At 37.3% G+C, this 25388-nt stretch overlaps 1 protein-coding gene across 1 annotated transcript; it reads right to left on the bottom strand.

Annotated features, from left to right (window-relative positions):
• Positions 1 to 3253: 3253 nt before the first annotated feature.
• Positions 3254 to 24738, bottom strand: TMEM244 (transmembrane protein 244). Its single transcript, XM_058173772.1, has 6 exons — positions 24637 to 24738; positions 16397 to 16482; positions 16024 to 16097; positions 9847 to 9972; positions 6152 to 6196; positions 3254 to 3348 (listed from the first exon to the last, which is right to left on the bottom strand). The coding sequence occupies exons 1-6, from the start codon at positions 24736 to 24738 to the stop codon at positions 3254 to 3256; spliced, it is 528 nt and encodes a 175-aa protein (XP_058029755.1).
• Positions 24739 to 25388: the final 650 nt, after the last annotated feature.

The following is a 25388-nucleotide window of genomic DNA, read 5'->3' as shown; positions in this document are numbered from 1 at the left end:
GAATATTATCCTTCATACTGTTTGCAAGCATTTTTTGACTATCTAAAATCTTTTATTTATTTATGTATGTATGTGTGTTTGTGAATCATTTATCTATTAAATGAATTGTGGTCCACTGAGCCATAGCTCCTTATATTTGTCTATATAATACAAGTTTGATACACTTGTTATATACTTATTTGTTTGAATTTCTATCTTTTTTTTTTAAAGGCCTCTTTGAATAATATAAATCAGGGGTGTCAAACTCACATCGTCATGTTGTCGTCATGTGATGTATTCCTTTTTTCCTCTTTGCTAAACCAGAGTTGGGGGTGGCCAGCGCATGACACATCTGACCCAGGGGCCATGAGTCATATATAAGAGATCTTGTATTTCTTTAACTGAGAGCCAGATTGATGTTAAGGCATCAGGCTAGAAACCAGGAGATTGTGAGTTCTAGTCCCATCTTGCTTAGCAATGGCAGACCATTTCTAAAATCTTACCAGGAAAAACCGCAGGAATTGATTAAAGAGTCAACAATGACTCAAAGATACCAAACGCCCTGCCTCCCTAGTCCTTTAATTATTCCTTAGAAAGCAAAATTCAGATTTAGCTTTCCATGCCAAAAATGCCTGAGGGATTTCCCTTTGTATATAAATGTTCAACAGCCTTGCTTTCTTTTGCACACCTATACTCTACATCCAGCCAAAGTTGCTTCTTTATAGCTTTTTGCATTGCAACCCATATGCCAGGGGTGTCAAACTCGATTTCATTGAGGGCCGCATCAGGGTTGTGTTTGACCTTGGAAGGCCGTGTGTGTGTGGCCGAGGGCATGGGCAGGGTGGGCGTGGCCAGCTCACCATCACTCATCAAGACTTCATTTTTGGCCGTGTTGGCCTCCTGCAGCCCTCTGCCAGGCATGGCCCACCTGGGCTCCATTTTTGCTGGCAGAGGTCTGCAGGAGGCTATCTCAGCCAAAAATGGAACCTGGACGGGCTACGCATGGTCCTCCCAAGCTCCAGTTTCACTGTCAGGGGCACCACGGGCCAGTCCTTTGCTGTTTCCAGGGTGGGCTCATGGGCCAGATCTAAGTACCCTGTGGGCCAGAGCCAGCCTCCGGGCCTTGAGTTTGACCCTCCTGCCTTATGTGGACTATAATAGTTGCTTATCAATTGCTGTTACAAAATTCTTCAGTTCTGGAAAACACTTTTCTCATTCCTGATTTTGTTATACATTTGGGAGCAGGTGCTTTTTCCAATTAATATAATGCCTATTGCATGTTTTATGGTATAATTATTGTGAATTCTTACTGCTATTTTGATCGCTCTTAGATTTTATAAGTTACTTGAAGTGTCCCCATAAGGAAAGGAAAAAGTGAATAACACTATAAATATAAATGCATAATTGCTTTGGATTCACTAATGGGAAAAATAAACTGTGAATAATATTGATTGTTTTAACAATGTAATAAATTGCTTATTTGGCTAGATTGTGCCCGTTTCCACAAGATTTTTCGAAATCTGTAGAATGTGGTGTTTTCTTTTCCCAGGTTAAATGTCTGCAATGTCCAATATATTCTATTTAGCACTGATCTCCAATAGCTTAGGTAGAGTTTTTTCAATTTCTAATAATTCATTCCTTTATTTTTTTTAATTTAATTCTTTTAAAATATGATTAAAAGAGATTGAATGTGAATGTTTTGAATGTAGAGCATATGGTTTACACCTGAACTATAGTTTTTGGTCTAGTGCTTAAGGTACCAGGCTAGAAACTGGGAAATTTTGAGTTCTAGTCTCGCCATAGGCATGTAAATCAGCTGGTTGACTTGAGCCAGTCTCTCTCCCCCTCTCCCTCATTCCCCAACCCATTGGGAAAATATGAGGAGGAAGGAGTATTGTGTATGTTTACCACCTTGAATTATTTAAAAAAATAATAAAAGTGGGATAAAAAATAAAGTAAATAAATAAATAAATAATATATGAGATATCATCACAGTTTTATTAATTATTACTTATATAGTAAGGTGGAGAGACCTAACATATAAATTAATATATATTTTAATGGCTGAGGTAAAGGTCTGCACCATTGTAAAATCTTTACTTTAGAACGTGGCCACACCCCTAACACATTCTAATGTGGATTTGTCAATATTAATTTCCTACACCCACTCACTCACTCACCCACACACCCACACACAGTCACAGAACATGTTTCCCCCAAAATATGGTGAGAACATTCATAGTAATCAATCAATAAATTTGGTCTAGTGGTTAAGGCCCTAGACCAGGGGTGTCAAACTCACGTCGTCATGGCGGCATCATGTGATGTATTGGGACTTTTTCCCCTTCGCTAAACCGGGCATGGGCGTGGCCAGCACGTGACGCATCCGGCCTATGGGCCGGGAGTTTGACAGCCCTTCCCTAGACTAAAAATGGAGAAACTGTGAATTCTATTTCCCCCCTTAGGCATAAAAGCCAGTTGGGTGACTTTGGGCCAGTCATTCTCTCTTAGCCCAACTCTCCTCATAGAGTTGTTACCCAGTGGAAAACAGAAGGAAGAATTAGTATTAGGTATGTTCACTGCTTTGAGCTATTTATACAACTAATAATGATCGGATATAAACAAATCTGGAGAAGACTCCTGCGAGTCCCTTGGACTGCAAGGCGAACAAACAAGTCAGTTCTAGAGGAGATCAACCCTGACTGCTCTTTAGAAGGCCAGATCCTGAAGATGAAACTGAAATACTTTGGCCACCTAATGAGAAAGAAGGACTCACTGGAGAAGAGCCTAATGCTGGGAAAGATTGAGGGCAAAAGAAGAACGGGACAACAGAGAACGAGGTGGCTGGATGGAGTCACTGAAGCAGTAGGCATGAGTTTAAATGGACTCCAGAGGATGGTAGAGGACAGGAAGGCCTGGAAGAATGTTGTCCATGGGGTCGCGGTGGGTCGGACACGACTTTACAACTAACAACAACATAAACAAATTAATTAATTAATCGCAGATTAAATTCATTATTATGTGCTGGAGCAAGACTATCTTTAAATATTTCTTTCCAACTTTTATCAAGAAAAAAAACTTATTAAGCTAGAAATAAAACAAGTTGAACATTTACAGAATATCAAAACAAAAATCTGAATAGCACCAATAACAATAGGTAATAGAATAATAATAATAGGTAATGGAAGTGTTTCTGATTCTGCTCTTCTAAAAATTGCATGCTGATACAAACATGTTTTGTTAAAAAGATAATGGAGACACTGAACAAAATATTTCAGAAATCATCAAGAACAGGATAAATAAAATTGTCCTTGAACAGGTAAAAAGCCAAACATTGACCACTGCAAATCATTAAAATGAGGCCAGAACCTATATAGAAAGAAAGAAAAAAATTATATTAGTGTACATAGTAGTAGTAACGTATATAGATGTTAGTTTGTTGTAATGGGTAGAAATATGTTTCTTACTGGCTATTGCTTTTTTCTGTTTTTAAGGAATTTTTTTCTCTCTTTCTTTTCGGGTTCAGGAAGAAAACTTATGAAAATCAAGTATGCCTGTAGAACCAGTCCCAACCGTTACGTTATAATTTTGGACACAATTAAGGAAATACATTTCACATAGCTATATATATATATATATATATATATATATATATATATATATATATATATATATATATATATATATATATATGTGTCTTTGGTTGTTCAGGTTTTCTCCCGTGTAAAATTGGAAGTGTCTTGGCGACGTTTCGACGAAGTCTCATTCGTCATCTTCAGGCTTCAGCTTCGTGCTTCTGGGAGCAGTGTGCGATCGCAGCTGTTTCTTCCTTTTAACTGCTAGTGGGGGTTTGAACTGATTGGGTGGGAGTTTGGCTGTGCTCTGATTGGATGGGGGTTTTTTTGTGCTCTGATTGGCTGGGGGTGTGTCCTGTTTGGGTGGGGGCTTGATTGTGCTCAGTTTAGTCTGTGTTGCAGAGGGATTTGAGCTGGTGAACAGAGAACAAGACAGAGAACAAGACAGAGAACAAGAAAACGGCACAGCCCTCCTCCCATATATAAAAGGCACTACAGACAGAATCAGCAAGATCCTCCACAAACACAACATCAAGACAGCATTCTGCACTAACCGAAAAATATCCACCATCCTAAGAAACCCCAAAGACAAAATTGAATTAGAAAATCAAGGAGTATATGAAATCCCATGCACCGCCTGCCCCTCCACATACATTGGACAAACCAACAGAAGAATAAGTGCACGCATTGAAGAACACAAGAACTCAGTCAAAAAAGAGGAACCAACTTCTTCCCTGGTCCAACACTTTAAAGTCACAGGACATGATATTGACTTTAAAAAGACCAGAACTATCGCCAAAACTGAACACTTTAACAACAGAATAATCAGAGAAGCCATTGAGATAGAAAAACGCCCACACAGCATGAACAAACGAGATGATACCTCCCGCCTACCAGCCATTTGGAAACCTGCCCTTATTGACAAACGAGTCCCTAACATGAGGAATGACACCAGACCCACACTCACGAGGTCCACACAGGATGTCACCACTGCACATCCACCCAGAAAGCAGACCCAAACCCACACTGATCATGAAGCACGACCAAGGACCAGAAGCCAGACCGCAGCTGCAACATTAGCCATTTCAAACCCCTCCAATCCATACATGCAGCAGACTGACACCCACTATGAAGATGTAGCACGACCACAAAGCCAAACAACAACTATGCAGCTCACCAGCTCAAATCCCTCTGCAACACAGACTAAACTGAGCACAATCAAGCCCCCACCCAAACAGGACACACCCCCAGCCAATCAGAGCACAAAAAAAACCCCCATCCAATCAGAGCACAGCCAAACTCCCACCCAATCAGTTCAAACCCCCACTAGCAGTTAAAAGGAAGAAACAGCTGCGATCGCACACTGCTCCCAGAAGCACGAAGCTGAAGCCTGAAGATGACGAATGAGACTTCGTCGAAACGTCGCCAAGACACTTCCAATTTTACACGGGAGAAAACCCGAATAACCAAAGACCTACATACAAACACCCGCGAAAACCTCAGAAAACAAATATATATATATATATATATATATATATATATATATATATATATATATATATATATATATAGTTATTTCTTTCCAGGGAACTCTAGAATTTTAGTTCTGATGTTTGGATTTAGTATTTTTTTTCCCTGAGAAGACTCAACATCTTACCAGGACAGAACTCTCACTACTTCAAAGTGGGAAACCTGTAACTGTTTATACAGAATCCTTATGTGTTGAGAGATAATTTATCTGCAGTTATTCCGAAGTCTTCTTTTTTAAAAATGTTGTATTGACTTTAGGATAAACAACACAGGATCAACTTCAAAAAGTCCCGACTTACATATATCTAGGAGTGTCATGATACCCTGGGGAGAACTGGTGGTTTGAAGGCATTTCCTCTGCCTTTTAACTTTGCAATTGTTCTTTTTAATTCTGTTTTATTTTTGTTTTTAACCACAGATTTTGTATGCTTTACTTGTACACCTTCCAGAAGCATGGGTGGTATAGAAACTTGATAAATAAATAAAATAAAAATAAAAAGCTAATATTTCCCACTGACTAAGTTCAATTCCTGAAGACTCTTCTGAACATGTAATTTTCTTGTCAATAATATAAAAATTAATATAAAATTATATTATACATTTTTAAAACTTCCTTATGCCTTTGGTTTTGTGGTGATTTCTCATCTAGCCATTAACCAAAAGTAATCAAATTTGCCATGTGACATATGCATTTGCATCCAATATTGTAACACAATATGAAAGTCTAGAATTTCTATTCTGATGTTGAAAAGCACATTTTTTTCATCAATATTATTTATTCCAGACACGTACTGTATGTCTGTTTTTCTATGTAATTTAAGTTCTCAAAGCTCTAGCATTCAATAAAATGTCAAATATATTTTATATAAATATATATTTGTGTGATTTATGATTGAATAATCATGCTGAAGATTATAGTTGCAAACAGATAGGTGAAGATGTATGAATTGACAAGTTGTTTCCCTATTTCTTTTTAAATGATATGTTTTAGTAGAGTGATGCTTCCTAACTATCAAAATTATAGATTTGCTGTTTGGGATGATAAAATCATAATTGTTTAAACATACCTAACGCTGCCCACCAGTGCAACATCAGTGGAAATTCAGCCATTACTGTAAAATAAAAAATTATGATCTACATGAAATTAGGAGGAAAAACATCAACATCAAATATTATCTTTGAAAAGAAAAAAATAATCTTATGAATATAACACCACTGGGCTTATAAATCAATTTTAGGAAAGAATTGAAATAAAAAAAACCCAATAGAGTACATTGCTGTTAATTATTACAGTTTAGAAACTATATTTTAAAAAGGCATGTTCTGGTGCAGATGAGAGCATTATGTATCAAGGTACTATGTGCCTCTTAGGCACCTGTTACCCTCTCTGAACCAGGTGTTAGGGATACTACATGTCTCCTTGTTCTCCTTTCCTTCTAAAGAATTGTTCAGTGGGAATTTACACCCAAAGTGTGCTTGGTGATGGCTGCACTTTTGGTCTAGATTTAATCCATTATTAAATGCTAATCAACTGCGTTCTGAGATGTGCTGAGGAAAGGATGTATTTCAGGTCTTTCAGAATTAATGAAAATTCCGTGCTGGTTCACAAGAATAACCTTGTATCCAAATTATCTCAATGGACTTTCCCTGGTTTAGAAAAGCCATGAAGTCCTTGTTCTTTACCCAGGGAGGGAGAGTAAGACCGCTAGTTTTGTTGAGCTTGCCATGTTTTGTGTTTTATTTATTTTATTGTAATTTCTTTGGTTGGTTGTTGTGAACCACCAGAATCATTGTAAGTCAGGTAGCATATAATTTATTATTATTTATGTTTGGTTGCACATCTATATACCACTAAAACTCTCATTGTTGTGACCTTTAACTGGGTGGAATGGAGCATAATATGACAACCATTTTTGAACTAACTCAAAATGGGATAACTTACAAAATGTATTCAAAATCCAGGAACCATGACTCCCTATGGAATGAAATTTGGGATAGTTGTGGCTGCTTCAGTGCTACTGGCTGTTGCTGGGCGGCTGCTGCAGTCACATAATCTTCATTTTCAAAATTCAATGACAATTTCCCAGCCAGTCTCACAATCTTTCGCTCACTCTCTCTTTCTACCAAGCAGCAACCATTTACCTAGCTGCTGGAATGAGATGGGATGGGATGGGATGGGATGGGATGGGATGGGATGGGATGGGATGGGATGGGATGGAGGGAGGGAGGGAGGGAGGTAAGGAGGAAGGAAGGAAGGAAGGAAGGAAGGAAGGAAGGAAGGAAGGAAGGAAGGAAGGATCACCTTGCATTATTCCCAGCTGATGTCACCCTCCCATGTGCTCCCCTAAGCTTTGCCAACTACCTTCCCATTACATGCCTTTCTCAACCCATGCAGCATCTCTTGCATATCCCCACATATATTCATGTCACCTAATGGAAGGCATCTTTCACTCCAGATTGTATTCATTCAAAACATTGAACACTTTTTCCATTCCATTCCACTTCATCCCTCAAATCAATAGCCCCTGGATAAGGGCATGCAATTATCATCAACCAATAAATTCTTATTTCATATGCACCCATAACAACCAATTCATACTTTCTCACTACAGTTTAGCCCTTTTTTTTCATAATTAAACTTATACCTTCACTTCCTTGCATGTATTCATCAACTCTTCTCCACAAAATTATTTGCCTTCATTCAGGTCTGTTACATCCTTCTCATTTATCTTAATTGCATAGACTCAGAACATAACTATTTTTCTCTTGTTAATTCATGCTGTCTGATATTCACTCCTCGTATTTCCTAGTCATAACCGACTATATTAGTCATGGAAAATACCCTGTGACCTCCACCACATATGGCTTTGCCAAATCAAGGCTTTTATATACAAAGTGTCTTCAACCTATAACCATCTTTTCAGCAACTGTTTGAAGTTACAACCATGCTGCACAAATTGTGGTTACAACCAATCCCCAAAGTTCCTGCAATCCCATCAACTCTGTGATCACATGATTGCAATTTGGTGCTTGACAACCAATTTGCACTTACAGTATGACCAATTGAGGTGCCATGTGATCATGTGATCACCATTTGCAATTTTCCCTATCAGCTTTCCCAGAAAGTCAGTGGGGAAGCCAGCAGGGAAGGTCACAAGCCAATGGGTTCTCCACTCTCATCCCGCACCCATGAATTCCCTCAATGGGAAAGACATCAGGAATTTGCCTGATCTAGTAATCATGGCATTAGGTTAACAAGGACAACCATGACAGCAGAGATTGCCATCATTGAGTGAGGCAGACATGCCTTTTGACCACATTGCTTATCAGTGAAAATAAACAAATAAAAGTTGTTTAGTAACATACAGAAGCTATAGACTAGGTTATGCAGCCTCAGGTCTGCCTATTCACCATTCCCTGCTAATGATAAAACAGTATCGGTCAGTTTTTCTGGGGGTTTTGGCCAGTATGTCGCAAGTCCAACCAAAGCCAATTTTTACTGTTGCAATTCGGTGCAAACTATAACCTAGAAATTACCTTGCAAGTTAACATAGTGTCACCCACATCCTGCCAACTTGGTGACATACATCCAGGATGCATCAGTTCAACATTTGCTATCACTTACAGTCCAATTTTAAAGCAACACTTATATTATTTCTGTAATGTATTTGAATTTTAGGAGGGAAATTTGGGCGGGAAAATGCACGTTGCTGATTGGCTGATGCCTCAGCCAAAATACTATTTAAAGAGGGGTTTTTGCCTGTTGGCCTTTGCTGGGATCACAATAAACTACAGAGCTGTTGTCACTTGTATCGTCTCCTGCCTCGTCATTGCCCGAACTTAACAATTTCCACGTGCAGCACAGTACATTTCAGCCGGAACGTTTATGTTCATTACAAGTGCCCCTTTTCTCCTTCAGCAAAGAAAAACTGAAAAGCGGTTAACGTTTTGAGTTACAAAAAAGATGAAAATCACATAATTACATATAGTATGTATGTGAATGTGTATAGTGAGGAAATATACACATATTTAACAAAAATATGAAAGCATGGATGATTCTGATATATCGTTCCTCTAACCAACTCAAGTAATTTGCCACAACAGAGCAATGGGCCATACTGGCTAAAGATAATAGCAGCTGTAACCCAACATATTGTAGTGTGCTAGAGCTGTCAGCATTGCTTGTTTCTTTTAACCTACTTTATGTGTTCAGTAAGAAGAATCTGAGGCAAGATAAAGCTGTTATGTATTGAATATATATAGTTGTGTTACAACATTTATTGACTCAAACTGGAACTGAGGAACAGCAGGCAAATGCCTGTAATTTATACTCTAGACCAGTGGTGGGATTCAAATAATTTAACAACCAATTCTCTAACCTAATGATTTCTTCCAACAACCAGTTCACCAAACTGTTCAGAAAGTTAACAGCCGGTTCTCCCAAAGTGGTGCGAACTGGTTGAATCCCACCCTTGTTCTAGGCACAGAACCTTCACAGAGCCTTAACCAATCATAATACTTGAAAAAGCCCGCCCAAATATGAATGTACTAAGTTTCCCTCCAAAACACTTGGAGTTAACAGTTAGGGTCATCTAAAGGTTAGTTTCACTTTAACAGGGCTTAACACAACTATATATATGTTTTCAATACATAACAAAAGCCAACAATGTGGTTATGTGAATGTGCATCTATAAAACTGCTTTCAAAAATCATCGGCTATCATTTTTCTGAAGTAATGTTATTTAATAAACAATATACCTACCTGCTGAAGTTACTGTGATGTGAATGATTGTAATAGTAATGGCATAATCCCAGACCCATTCTTCTACCAGCAAGGCAAAGAGCAGTCCAGAGATGACGTAGGCTATTTCCATTGATATTATAAGAACTAGAAACACATTAAAGAGGTACTCATTAAAACAATAAATGGGATCTTTTGTTCAGTGCTTTCTAATTCTAAGTCTGCTAAATTTCCAAATATCAGATTGCTGTTAAAGATAGGAGCAGGCTGGCAGTGGTATGTTATCCTCAGTTTGTAAAGTAATCTTTGCATGGCTGATGGCCAACACAAAATCCTTGGAGATAAATTTGTGTTTGTGTTTCTCACAAACTGTGATACAGATACATAATTTTAGACTGAATTTAATTATTTTTTCTGTGCCTTCTATTTAAACTATAAAGTGTATAACTACACTTATTATTACTTTTTTGGGATTTTCAGTTTAATCTGTGGATTGGAAAACTGATTAAGAGATATATGGCGGCATGGTGGCACAGTGATTAGTATGTAGTGTTGCAGGCGAATACTGTCGCCAGCAGTTCGATCCTGACCGATCCAAGGTTGACTCAGCTTTCCATCCTTCTGAGGTCAGTAAAATGACTTGGACAAGGGGATAGATGGGGAACTCATCAAATTTGCAGATGACACCAAGCTGGCAGGAATAGCCAACACTCCAGAAGATAGGCTCAAATTACAGAAAGATCTTGACAAACTTGAACATTGGGCGCTATCTAACAAAATGAAATTCAACAGAGAAAAAAGTAAGATTCTACATTTAGGCAAAAAAAACAAAATGCACCAGTACCGTATATGTGGTACCTGGCTCAATAGTAGTACCTGTGAGAGGGATCTTGGAGTCCTAGTGGATAACCATTTAGATATGAGCCAGCAGTGTGCAGCAACTGCTAAAAAAGCCAACACAGTTCTGGGCTGCATAAACAGAGGGATAAAATCAAGATCATGTGAAGTGTTAGTGCCACTTTATAATGCCTTGGTAAGGCCACACTTGGAATATTGCATCCAGTTTTGGTCTCCACGATGTAAAAAAGATGTTGAGACTCTAGAAAGAGTGCAGAGAAGAGCAACAAAGATGATTAGAGGACTGGAGGCTAAGACATATGAAGAACGGTTGCAGGAACTGGGTATGTCTAGTTTAATAAAAAGAAGGACTAGGGGAGACATGATAGCTGTGTTCCAATATCTCAGGGGTTGCCACAAAGAAGAGGGAGTCAGGCTGTTCTCCAAAGCACCTGAGGGTAGAACAAGAAGCAATGGGTGGAAACTGATCAAAGAAAGAAGCAACTTAGAACTAAGGAGAAATTTCCTGACAGTTAGAACAATTAATAAGTGGAACGACTTGCCTGCAGAAGTTGTGAATGCTCCAACACTGGAAATTTTTAAGAAAATGTAGGATAACCATCTGACTGAGATGGTGTAGGGTTCCTGCCTAGGCAGGGGGTTGGACTAGAAGGCCTCCAAGGTTCCTTCCAACTCTGTTGTTATGTTATGTAAAATGAGGACCCAAATTGTTAGGGGCAATATGCTCATTTTTTAAACTGTTCAGAGAGGTTTCTAAAGCACTATGAAGCGGTATATAAGTCTAAGTGCTACTGCTAGTGCAATGGGCAGTTGATGGAAGCAATATCATTATGGCATGACAGAACATTTCCATCTTGCCACATGTTCACAAGACTGCCACTCCTAAACTATCCCTACTATGCGGAGAAAGCAAGTGGGGTCAAGTTCATTTTTAAACCAAACATTTAGGAAGTTCAGTTTTTATGAAAGGAAATATGATATGGAATAAGACAATCCTGTCCCACAGGATCACTTTTTGAAGTGTGCTTGGACCAGTGTACGCATTACCCAATACACAAAAAAATTTACATAGCTGATAGTGTTATAAGTGGTATATAGACTTATATACCACTTCACAGTGCTTTACAGCCCTCTCTAAGCGGTTTACAGAATCAACATATTGCCCCAAACAATCTGGGTTCTCATTTTACTGATTTCGGAAGGATGGAAAGCGGAGACTCAAACTGCCAAATTGCTGGCAGCCGGCAGTCAGCAGAAGTAGCCTTCAGTACTGCATTCTAACCACTGCACCACCACTCTACGTATAGATGTCATGGCAGTTACCAAAACATTATTAACTTGTTAAATCCTCATTTTTATAAAGCTAGAAAAGTGTCACAATTTTTACTATGCTGCTAGCTTTCCAAAAGAATTTAATGCATATAGTTAGTCTTGCTATCACGATCGGACATTTATTACATACTCAAGTAATTTAAGGGTACACTGTTACATAGATTAACAGTATGCTGATGAAGAAGATTAAATTAAAAATGCACAGATTCAAGTATTGTCTCGAGCGGTTGGTTCTAAGTATGCTGGTTCTTCACATGGAGACATGAAACAAGTCACCTTATTCTCAAAAAAACTGATTCTGCATCTTCCAAAATCAGTATCAATATCCATTTTAGTTCAACAGAGTGAAAGCAGGTTTTTTGAATTTTAATAGAAAGCCTAGGTTTTTTTAAGACATCCATTTAATCATAGCTGTTCTCAGTAATCAGGAAGATCCGTGGAGTGAAGAGCAATACTACTTTGATTTCTGTAAGATACTAAGAATTGTATCTCTAATTTATTCTTCCAACTTTCAACAGTTCTTCTGGTCATTACTCTAATTGCTGTACTGCAATCCCATAGATAAGCCCAGGGAATTGGTCTCTTTTCACACATCTGTAACCACAGCACTTCTGAGGCCAGGAAAAAGGAAGAACTAGAGAGCACAATACTCCAGCTAATGATTTGTTCCTTTAATTTCCAAGAATTGAAGGGAAAAAAGGAAAAGGAAGAGAACTCTCTCTGCCAATCCCCAAATACCACTATTTTTTTAAATCAAGAAAACAAACAAATGTTATTCAATTTTACCAAATTAAAAAACAAAGTTTTCCATAACATCAAAAAGGGGAGGGAGGGAGGGAGGGAGGGAGGGAGGGAGGGAGGGAGGGAGGGAGGGAGAGAGAGAGAGAGAGAGAGAGAGAGAGAGAGAGAGAGAGAGAGAGAGAGAGACTGAGATTTAAGAATTAATTAATGGTTTTCCCTAAAAACATATCCTGGAATGACATCTTGACACCTTTGCTCTATTTTATTATCATGGTGTACATTTTACTGAGGATGTCATAATAATAATTTCAGGAAGATATATGAGACATTGAAGAGCTTAAAATCAGGAGAGATTAAAAGTAATAAACCTTGTGGCATTATTCTTTGCTTCTGATCATACTGACACATTAAATTAATTTTGTTTTATAGTCATGAAAGGTAAGAAAACACCTTTTTAAAACTATTATTAGATTGAAGCTGAACTTTTCATAGATTGTCTATAATCATCATTTCTCTAACGTAGTTGTCAAATCTCTTTTCATTATACCCAGACTGGAAAAACTCAAGCTAGTTGACAGCTATAATTATAAACCAACTTAATGGTTGGCTTACAAATCTGGAATCTGGAACTTTAGGACAAACGCTAGGAGGCAGTTTTATTTATTGGAAATGTAAAAGCTGATAAGGCAGGAACCAAGTAGATAGAATTGTTATGTAAAGTAATCTTAGCTGCCTCCCAAGGCTATCCCTAGAGAATGGCCAAATGCCTGTTCGTTCTGAAAACTGTGAGAAAACAGCCATGAGTTTAAGTTCTGAAGTACTGACCTAAAGACTTCTTTGCTCCACTGTGGGCAATCACTTGGTTAAACCTTTACTCTGGTCTGCAATAAAGGTTTTAAACTACCCAAGTCATGTCTGAGAGTCTTGTGTCAAGTCACACCAGGAGTTTTACTTGGTATTAAGTATGAAAAACGCTGTAATTTACTGCCCAGCTCTGATGTGAGGCCTAACAGGAAAAGTAGAATTTGTTGCAATCTGTACAGTGATTAAGAAAGGACCCATACCCTGGAATACTCTGAACAATGCAAAGGTAAGGTCTGATGGAATGGCTATTAGTGTGGGTAATGTGACCTGAGGGATAATTCACTGGGAAATTAGTGACTAAGCAGAATGTAACTGCTCAATAGTGAAAGTTGCATTTCCGTGAATGTTGATGGAGCATGTCAAGGCCACCACCGATGACCGCTGTAACTAATTTTATCATGAGGCACATAAGGGAAAACTTTCAATCTGGCTAGTGATCATCTGTAGAAGCCTTGTACCAATGTTAGCATTTTTTTAATGTACCATGGGTTACCATAAAGAGTGACTTGAGGAGATGCCATTTCAATAATTCATCTGTTGGGATAATTACTTTCATTCCTATTAGACAAACCTGTGGCCTTTTTTTCTGATGAAATATATTTTCCTCAGCAGGAAACCCTGTTGGCAATTTGGTATTAATAGAGCAAATAAATATTGGGCTGATGCAGATATAACATGAAGGTCCTACATGGCATTGTTGAGATTTTTGTGTGTGTGCATAATATGAATTCACTCATTATGGTTAGAATTACTATATTATTAACCAGGCCACTTGGGTGTCTTTATCTGAGTGGAAGATGCCATAGTAAGGTGAGAACAAGCATTTTGATTGCCACAATCTCCCACTGATTTTTAGAAATATCAAGATTCACAGATCAGCTCTGTAAACTTACGAGACCGCCTGCTGTTACCGTATGCCTCCCACCGACCCGTACGCTCTCACAGAGAGGGTCTCCTCAGGGTGCCGTCCGCCAAACAATGTCGGCTGGCGGCCCCCAGGAGTAGGGCCTTCTCTGTGGGAGCATCGACGCTCTGGAATGAACTCCCCCCTGGCCTACGTCAAGTGCCTGATCTTCGGACCTTCCGTCGTGAGCTAAAAACATATTTATTTACTCAAGCGGGACTAGCATAATAGTTTGATTTTATATTGGGGTTTTATTAATATTTTAAATTTTAAATTCATTTTTAACTATCAGCCATTTAGTAATTGCTATATTTTAATTTCTTTTAATTGTATATATCTTGTATTTTATTTCTGGCTGTACACCGCCCTGAGTCCTTCGGGAGAAGGGCGGTATAAAAATTTAATAAAATAAATAAATAAATAAATAAATAAATAAATAAACAAACTGATCTCTGATTCCCAAGTCCTCCAATGCAATCTTGGACTTTGCCCTGCAGAAATCAAGCATCCAAAAAATACCAGCTCCCAGAGGACAAGTTTTGTCTTCTCCTTATTATCACCTAGACTAGAGAGAATAGTCATGAGTTCATGGTACTCCTGGCCTATTCTCTGTGTTCTTAGATCAATATGAGTAAAGACGGTTGTTTTCCAAAAGAATGTGGAAGGGCTGGGAAATAAAAATAGTAAAAATGTCATAAAGTTATCTAGTATTATATATCCCCCAAATTAGAAGGAACAGGAAGAGATCTGATACTGTTGCCTCCTCCAGACTCACCTGAGATAGAAACTGCAGGTTAAACTATCTAGCACAGGGGTCAGCAACCCATGGCTCTGGAGCTGCATGTGGCTGTTTTATCCCTCTGCTGCAACTCCTTGTCGCCGGTCAGCTTCACAATTAATAGGGTTTTCAGTTAGGAAAGGTAGAGAAAAAAGGCCGCCACGCTAGGAGGAGACTCTATGGTAGGGGAACCGGACTTCCGGTCAGCTCCAGAATTGAATGGGGTCTTCCAGTTAGGATCTTTGTGGCTCTTTGAGCGTTTAAAGTTGCCGACCCCTGATCTAGCTTTACATTACCGCACACACACTGAATTTATTTTGAAACCATTGTGTCTTTTCTTAATATGTTTTCTTTTTATTTTATTTATTTATTTTATTTTATTTGCATTTATATCCCGCCCTTCTCCGAAGACTCAGGGCGGCTTACACTATGTCAAGCTTACACTGTGTAAAGCGAATCTATTGATATTCATAAATGCAAACATTGTATACAAATTATCCCGCCATTAACTCCTTAAAATTTCTTCCAAGATTCCATACAACATCATGAAGGTCTTAGACTGATGTTGTATGGAAACTTGGAAGAATTTTTAAGGAGCTATTGGCGGGATAATTTATATATAGTGTTTGCATTTAAATTTAAATCAACTGCTTGAAGCGTTTTGATAGAAAATGGCCTTCTAGTTGTTTCAAGATCACAGACAGAAAAGAAGAAAACTTACCTAAATAATAGGGGTTAAACCATGAAGGCTTTGTCTTAAAATCAAAAGGTGCAAATCCATCCAACATTTGAATTCTGTGAATATATGCAGCATGTCAACAAAGTCCTTCGGGAATATCTGAACAAAACATTTTTCTTTTACCAATGTCTCCCCAAATACAGAGACTCTCATATATGCTGGATAACAAATATTAGATACGGCCACATTGCATTATTGAATGTAGTTTACTTAACATCTTTTTCATACCAAATTCAATTATTAAGCATAAATATGCATATATGTCTATATGTTCTATTCAAAACGAAGCCAGTCAATCCCCCTCACATAATTTCACACATTTCTGCATTTAGAAAGGTACTTAGAGTCTTCTTACCTGAATGCTGTGAAACAAAAGCACAGGACTATGTAATACACAAGGTAGAATATTAGCACACATTTTAGCAGATTGAGCAAAATAATCTGTAAATAAATAATAAAATTAATGTGTTTTCTTAACCACCTTTTGTTCCAAATCACTAAAAAAAATATCACAGTATGTGTGAGAGTGCTCTCCCTCCCTCCCTCCCTCCCTCCCTTCCCCCACCTCTCTATTGTGTGTGTGTGTGTGTGTGTATTCAGGTGTAATTACAGGTACTATTTGCATGAAATCTAAGGGCTGTATGGTCAGGAGCATCCATGGGAGGAAAATTGTAACACCTGCATTGTAACATCATTATATAAATGCTACCATTTACATAAGAGCATCAGATACTTAGATCGAAGTATATAATAGCATTTACATTGTAATACAATTGCTTGCATGTCATTATTTTGGAATCAAGGGATGTATTTATGTATTTGACAGTTTTTATACTTATTTTAAAACAACTCCCCATAGTTTACTCCACCAAATCATAAAAATGACCCATAACATACTAAACCAAAAACCAATCCAGAAGTAACACCTTCTAGAGAGCAAAAGTGTAATCCTGTCTTGAAAGGTTATCTCCAAGCTTGTCTCTAAACTTTCCAAAATGTAGTTTGGAAAGGGAACCATCCAGGTTTCAAAGGTGGGTGAGTTTATTCTACAGAAGTGGAGTAGCAGTATGAAAAATTGCTTTCTTCATCTCCTTCAGCGACTTCACGTCTCTATCCTAGATCATCACAATCTCTCTCAGTTCTAGGACTTCTGAAAAGCTTGGCTAACAAAACTGCAAGGACTGGTCCTAGCAGCCTCTGAAAATTGGCCAGAATTGAATGAAAGGGGGAAAAAAGTTACAACTAGCATTTTGAATATTCAAAAGCCTATTGGGTGACATGCAGCACCCACAAGCTGGTGCCATCTGGCTGCAATAATTCTCCCCCACAAGCAGGCAAGCAACTGTATTTTATACCCATTGCACTTTTTGCATAGTTGTGAAAGGCAGCCCCATCTAAAGATCATTGCAGTAGACTGCCCTAGAGGTAATAAAACCATGATTTACTGCTAAATATATTTTTCATAATGGCTGAGTGTGCAATTAGATGTCTCTTCAGGCATATGAATAATAAGAACAGCTTACCCAAGAAAATAAAATTGAAGTTTTGTCATCTTTGGGCTTGGCAAACTATAGACTAGTCAACATTATAAAGGAATTATTAGCTGGAATCCTAAGGTAATAAAGGAAAATAGAAGTGAAGCCTCTCACCACTCTTCCTTTTACAACGTCTCCTGCCTCAAATGCAGGTAGACCTCGACTTATGACCACAACTGAGCCCAAAATTTATGTTGTTAAGTGAGGAATGTGTTAAGTGAGTTTTGCCCTGTTTTACGACTTTTCTTGCACAGTTGGTAAGTGAATCACTGCAGTTGTTAAATTAGTAACACGGTTAAGTGAATCTGGCGTCCTCATTGACTTTGCTCATCGGAAGGTCACAAAAGGTGATCACATGATCCCAGGACACTGCAACTGTCATAAATATGAACCAATTAGCAAGCATCTGAATGTAAATGACATGATCATGAAATACTGCGATGGTCATAAGTGTGGAAAATGGTGCTATTGCAACTTTGAACTGTCACTAAGTGAAGTGTTGTAAGTCGATGACTACCTAGAGCAGGCTTGTCAAACTGGTGGCCTGTGGGCCGGATGCCTCACATGCAGGCCATGCCCACCCCGACTCTGCAAAGGCAAAAAACATTGTGATACATCACAATACGTCACATGACATGATCGAGTTTGACACCTGTGACCTATTGTCTGGAGAGCAAAGGTGGGTTTCAGCAGGTTCTGACCAGTTCTGGAGAACCGGTAGTGGAAATTTTGAGTAGTTCGTAGAACCGGTAGTAAAAATTCTGACTGGCCCCGCCCCATCTATTCTCTGTCTCCCAAGTCCCAGCTGATTGGGAGGAAATGGGGATTTTGCAGTAACCTTCCCCTGGAGAGGGCTGGGAATGGAGATTTTACACTATACTTCCCCTGCCACATCCACCAAGACACACCCACCAAGACACACCCACAGAACCGGTAGTAAAAAAATTTGAAACCCACCACTTCTGCCGAGGCACCCTTTTCTTCTTATACCAAATCATTCAGAAGCATGACTGGACCTTCTAAAAGGTTTAATGGAGAAGAGAAATAGCCAGGGAAATAAAATGAGAAAATGTTATTTCTGTGTTTTTTCTTGGATTCAAGTTATTTGTTAGGCTTGTGGGGAGGCAAAATGGAGGTGGGGGAATCAGGCTTCTATTTCACTTCACTCTAAAATAACTACTAGCAATAAAGCTATCTCTTTTTTAGCCAAGCTAGAAAATGTGTGAATAGCAAGGTCTGTACATCCGATTTAGTCCAGAGCACTGTGGGATACTGAAATGTTTTCCCACTGGTTGAATTAATTTCTCATAAATATTCTACCAAGGCTTTTTACAGATGGTGAATTTTATGCCCACAAGATCAGTAGTAGAATATTATTCTTGGACAAGGGCAAGCAAGGGACAAGGGTTGCATCTACTTCTCTCAGACCAGAGACTAGTTTTCCTGATGTACAGCAAAGCTGAATCATCTATAATATATCAGGTTATAATGTGGAGAAAGGTGGAAATAGATACGAGATAAGTTGTAAAGGAATGTCACTTTTCTGTTGTTACGGTTTGAATCTAAGCCTGGTGATAACTTTTATATTATATTTTTTTCTTCAGCTTGTCTAATCACCCAATTCAGAATATCTCTAGGCAGAAATATTTTTAAAAAAACCAATCATGAAAATACATATCAAAATAGCAAGACAAATGGACAGCTGAAGACACTAATCAATAAAGTACTATATTTCGTAGAGATTGGATCACTTAACACTTTTGGCCCAATGCCGTAGGGCCAGTAATATTATAATACTGAGTGAAAGGAAACTGAACAATATACTTTTAAAAAGTAAAGGTAAAGAGTTCCCTGTCCAGTTATATCCTACTCAGGGGTGTGTGTGTGTGTGTGTGTGTGTGTGTGTGTGTGTGTGTGTGTGTGTGCTTATCTCCATTTCCTAGCTGAGGGAGCCAGCATTGTCTGAAGACATTTCCGTGGTCTTGTGGTCAGCATGACTATAAGCTGGGGCACATGGAACGCTGTTACCTTCCAACTGAAGCGAAACCTATTTAATTATTTGCATGCTTTCAAACTGCTAGGTTGGCAGGAGCCGAGGCAGGAACAGGAGCTAATCCTGTCACGAGGGGTTTGGGTCTCAAACTGCCAACCTTCCAGTCAACAAACATTGTTTCTTAATTGCTAGGCCATCACACCTCTGAACAATATATTACCTAATTACAAAGCATCAATTGATAGAGGATTCAAAAAAAATGAGAAAGAAGTGAAAAACAAGGGAAAATATCATTGGAACTCTATTTCAGCAAGTCATCTGAATTGACCCTGAAGATAATCCATAATCCTCCTCCATCCTATTAAAATTACACTATATTCATTCGTAATGTTGTTGGCAAGATTGTAAAGAGATGGGCACAAAGTACTGTAATTCTGTTTGATTAAAAGTTTTTTTAATAGAGAAATGTCATTCCACAATCCTTCATACTGAATCTTTCTGATCATTTCTTGTCTAAATTCCAAACTCATTTATATGACTGTAGTATAATATATAAACTACATTAGTTTCCCGTTGTTAGCTATCAGGTTTGTGACCATAAAACAAGGAAAACTAAACAGATTTTTTTAAAAAAACCAAGTCTGTCATATTTAAAAGAATGTGAAATTGCTATTGCTGAAAAAAATCAGCATAAACCATAAGATAAACATAAGATAAATCAGGTCAACTTTAAAAATTAAAGATAAAGAAGACTCAGAATATTATCAGATGTGGAATAAATTTTATGAATGGATAGAGAAAAAAGGTAGAAATGAGAGAAAGTAAGAATATGAATGTTAATTATTAGTATGGAAAATAAAAATGTATAAAACTATAACTATAGTAAGGGATAAAAATGTAAATAAGCTAATGTAAATTTATACTATTATAATTACTGGTATTATATTATTATGATCGTTATTGGTTTGTGTGTTAAGATTTGCTATTAATTTTTCTTTGGTTTTGCACTATTTGTAAATGTGACCTTGACAAGGCAATATTTTTCAAAGAATAAATAAATAAATATTTTTTTTAAAAAAAAGATAAATCAGGTTATCATTTATTATTTATCTTAACAGCTTTTTCTTTTTTAAAAAAAATTAAATTAGTTTTTTTAAATAGTTTTTATTTAAAAAAATTACAAATGTAAGAAGTACATTAAAAGAAAAAGATAAGTAAATGTGAAAGAGGAAAAAGTAATAGAAGAGACAAAGAAAAAGGAAATAGAAAAAAAAGAAATGAAAAGAAAAGAGAAGAAAACATAAAAGAAATATGAAGTAAAGGCTTCTGATCTTCCTCCCCAGAGTTATACATACAATTCTAATAAAATCTCTATCTCTAAGATTATCTTATAATTCCCTTCTTTCTATAACTCCCATCAATGAAGTTAATCATCAAAAGTCATAAAATAATTTTTTTTATGCAAAAAGTCCATCAGGAATTTCCAGTCATTGATGAATGTCAATCATGATCTCTTTCTGATCAAAGAAGTAAATTTAGCCATGGAGAAATTTTTATAGAATTCTTTATTGGCCAAGTGTGATTGGACACACAAGGATTTTGTCTTGGTGCATGTGCTTTTGGAGTACATAAAAGAAAAGATACGTTTGTCAAGAATCATAAGGTACAACATTTAATGATAGTCATAGGGAAACAGTGTTGAGGGAATTATTTGTTTAGCAGATTGATGGCATTCGGGAAGAAACTGTTCTTGTGTCTAGTTGTTCTGGTGTGCAGTGCTCTGTAGCATCGTTTTGAGGGTAGGAGTTGAAACAGGGGTGTTGTGACTCCAGTCCCTGAACCTGGCCCCATGCCTGAAAGTGACTCAGAGAGTGAGGGGAAGGGCCAGTAAGGCTTATCTCGGGAGCACCGATTCCTTTGGCTCAGCTCCAGGAGCCAGAACCAGACCAGTCGGAGGATGTAATGAGGCCGTCATCCCCTGATTCCTCCCTTCCCCACGCTACACCTTCAGACCCAGCTGATAATAATAATCAAGCTTGGCTTGACCCGCGCTTCAGAAGAGTAGAGAGGTGGCGTCATCAAAAGGAAGGGTGGGGCAGGAGCCCCACCCCCCAGGATATATAAGGAGCTTTGGGTCTGCTCTCACTCCACGGGAAGCAAGGTTTAGCTGATCCATTTCAAATAGAGCTGAAAGTCTTGCTATGTGAGTCATTTGTTTGAACTTTGGCAGGCAGCTGCGATTTCTCTGCCAGGACTGATAAGAGCCGTGAATCCGCTGGCTGAAGGCCAGCTCGTGGGTCTGAAGTGGGGAAGGAGACAGAACAAGGGGTCTTAATTATGTGAGGGGTCTTAATTATTTTCACAGCCCTCTTTTTGACTCATACAGTATACAGGTCCTCAATGAAAGGCAGGTTGGTGCCAATTGTTTTTTCTGCAGTTCTAATTATCCTCTGAAGTCTGTGTCTGTCTTGTTGGGTTGCAGAACCAAACCAGACAGTTATAGAGGTGCAGATGACAAACTCAATAATATTTAAGTCAGTTTCACCAACCATTCCCCCGTGGTTGGTAGTGCCGAATCTTTCCATCTTTGTATATATATCATAATAACCTCACCATAATAATCATGAAATAATCTTCCATGACTTTTTTTTCTAACTGTGTATCTATTACTCCTAAAAAGAAAAACTCTGGCCTCAATTGAATATTCATTTTTAAAATTCTCTGTATCGGCATATTTGAATCCAAAATATTTTACCAAGCACGATACAATGTCCCTTCATGTTGTTCTCATTTTCAACATACATTTGGAATCCATTTATATATTCTAGATAATTTCTCTGACATCAGATACCAATGACAAATGATACCAAAGATAAATAATTTTATAAAAATTATTTTAAGATCATAACATATTGTAAATTTCAACCTTTTTAACCACATATTTTCCCATTGACTCATCTATATATTATAACCAAAATTCTTATCCCACTTTATCATATAATCTTTAACCTAGTCTTCCATTTTAAATTACAACAAAGCTTATACATTTTAGAAATTCCATGTTCCTTATAGGTCCATGTTCCTTATAGACACAATCAAACTTCAAATTCTGCCTTACTTTGTTCCTTTACCATAAGTTTTCTTATTCCAGTTTAAATCTTTTTGATAGCTGTAAATGGAAAAACTACATGTAGTCCTTGACTTACAACAGTTCCCTTAGTGACCGTTCAAAGTTACAACGGCACTGAAAAAAGGAACTTACAACCATTTTTCGCATTTATGACCGTTGCAGCATCCCCATGGTCATGTGGTTTACATTCAGATGCTTGACAACTGACTCATATTTATGACGGTTGCAGTGTCCCAGGGTCACGCGATTCACCTTTTGTGACCTTCTGACAAGCAAAGTCAAGGGGGAAACTAGATTCACTTAACAACTGTATTACTAATTTAACAACTGCAGTGATTCACTTAATAAATGTGGCAAGAAAGGTCATAAAATGGGACAAAACTCACTTAACAATTTTCTCATTTACCAACATAAATTTTGGGTTCAGTTGTGGGTTGTAAGCTGAGGACTATCTGTATTGACAACTATATTTTTCTGCCATTAGCTGCTCTCTTGATTTAATTTTATATTCCCCCTAGTGATTCTTTAATAATTCCTGGTAAGTTAACTCCATTCCTTTGTTGTTTTTCTTTTAAAAAATGCTTCTTGTGCTGAGATCCATGGAGGTGTTTGTTTATAATAAGGAGCCAGCAAACTCTGTGGATCAGGTGATTTTTCTGTTTTAGCCTTTAACTTCCCTTATTGTTGTAACTCCATTCAAAATTTGTTTGATTTTTTTTGTAATCTTCGGTAAATTCTATTTATGTAAATATTCATCCAATTCTCCCAAAGACATTTCTTAGCCTTTTTATAAAATAGAATAATATTGGCGAAACATTTTTCCCATATTTGCATTATCTTTATTATAGCATTTCTACTTGTAACTTTAATATCGCCTTCTTTTCTTTTTCCTTTTGCAACTTAAATGCCAACAGTTTTCCTTGTTTGTTTGCAGATCCAACATTTCTTTCTTGTGTAGAATTCATCTTCATTTCCATCTCTCTCACAGTTAAAATAAATAATTGTCTCTGAAGAATCTTATTTTGGTTGGTAATATTTAGCTTCTCTTGGGACTTTTTAATTCTTCCTTTTTTCTCTCATGCAAAATGACTTGTGTTTTCTCTTGCCTTTTCTTTTTTACATCCACTGTTACATTTATGAAATATCATCTCATAAAAGTTTTTCTTGTTCTTACTTCTGTGCCTTTATTAAGATCATTCTCAAAAAAATTTTTAGCTACTTCTTAAAATCCTCCGCAACTGTTTCTGTTTGCAACAATATCTCATTGCATCTTCAACTGAAAGAGTCATTTTTCATTTTAAAAGTCACTGGGTTGTGTCTGAGAAAGTCTTTGGTAATATTTCTACTTTATGAACACTAGTAGCCAAAATCTTAGAGATCCAAATAATATCTGTTTTTGAAAAAGGTCTATGACTTTCCAAAAAAAAATTACATTCTTTCAAGTCACCGTTTTTATATCTCCATACATCAACAAGCTTCATTAAGTTAAAAAACAAGCTTGATAATTTGCCTAATCCATAAATCCTTTAGAAAATGCTGTTTTATCTTCTTTTGGAGCATAAATTCCAGGTATCAAAGTCGTAATCCACTGTAAATTAAATTCTCCCCCAATGTATCTGCCATAATCATCCTGCAATATAAGTTTTGGATATAGTTGACAATTTACATACGAAACAACTCCATTTCTTTCTTTCTTTTCATTCCTGAGGGAATAAATTCTCTACCCAAATTTTTCATGACTCAGAAAATTTAAATATTTTTCCTAATATGTGTTTCTTATAGGCAAATCACACCTTGTTCTAACTTTTTCAAATATTTTTTTTTTCATTTGAGATACCCTGGTGGCACAGCGGTTAGGATGCAGTATTGCAGGCAAATGCTTGGACTTCAGTCCTGATGGGACTCAAGGTTGACTTAGCCTTCCATCCTTAAAATACATTTTCTTTCAGTTCCACTAATGCCAAGTTATCCAAATTTTTCTTCATATCTCTGTTTATAACTTCTGTCTTGCTTTCCAATATTTCCACTTTGTCATTCATTTGTTTTATATCTTCAGCCACTTGTCCTACAGAATCTTCAGTCTTCTCAATTCTTCAGTCCTCCGTCTTTTTTTTAGTACCGTAGTTCTTTCATATCTTTTTTTTTAAAATCTCTGCAAATCCTTCTTCCATTCCCCTTTTAAAAGCATCCAAACTATTGGCAACTGTTTCAGTCATCTTCTTGCCAAATTCCTCAAACATTTTCTGCAATGAGTCTGGCACGATGCCCTTGTCTATAAGTTATTCTGGTGAACCCCTTCTTCCGACTTCTATTTTTGCTGCTGTTCTTATGATTGGCATTGTAATAGTTATGGTTCAAAAGTGAACGTGTATCTATTATTAGGGTGAAAGTAAAGGACAAGCTTTTCCCTTTTTCCCTTTGTTTTGCTTTTTTTTTTTTTGTTCTTAATACTTTCATCCTAATTATCTCTATATAATTGCAGTCATACAATCTGGCTCATATTACCCTTACCATCTTATTTTGAAAAAAAGAAAAATCCATCATTTACCTATTTTCCGTAGTAATAAGCAACCAACTTTCCCTCAATGTTTGGCCTGTTTGTCTAGTTAATTTTACCATTTTCAAAGGAATTTCATCAAACAAAAGAACTATTTTTGGGGTTTCTTAAATTACTGTCTCCTTTATCAGT

The sequence above is a fragment of the Ahaetulla prasina genome, chromosome 1 (genome assembly GCF_028640845.1).
Source record: "Ahaetulla prasina isolate Xishuangbanna chromosome 1, ASM2864084v1, whole genome shotgun sequence".
In the NCBI taxonomy this organism is placed as follows: Eukaryota; Metazoa; Chordata; class Lepidosauria; order Squamata; family Colubridae; genus Ahaetulla; species Ahaetulla prasina.
This window is presented reverse-complemented; position numbering and strand designations above follow the sequence as displayed.

Excerpts from the sequence above, each read along its gene's own strand:
- TMEM244 (XM_058173772.1), bottom strand. The coding sequence starts at position 24,738 with ATGAATGACAAAGTGGAAATATTGGAAAGCAAGACAGAAGTTATAAAC. Across the intron at positions 6,197-9,846 it reads CATCACAGTAACTTCAGCAG|TAATGGCTGAATTTCCACTG; the intron begins GTAGGTATATTG and ends TTTATTTTACAG. Across the intron at positions 3,349-6,151 it reads GCACTGGTGGGCAGCGTTAG|GTTCTGGCCTCATTTTAATG; the intron begins GTATGTTTAAAC and ends CTTTCTATATAG.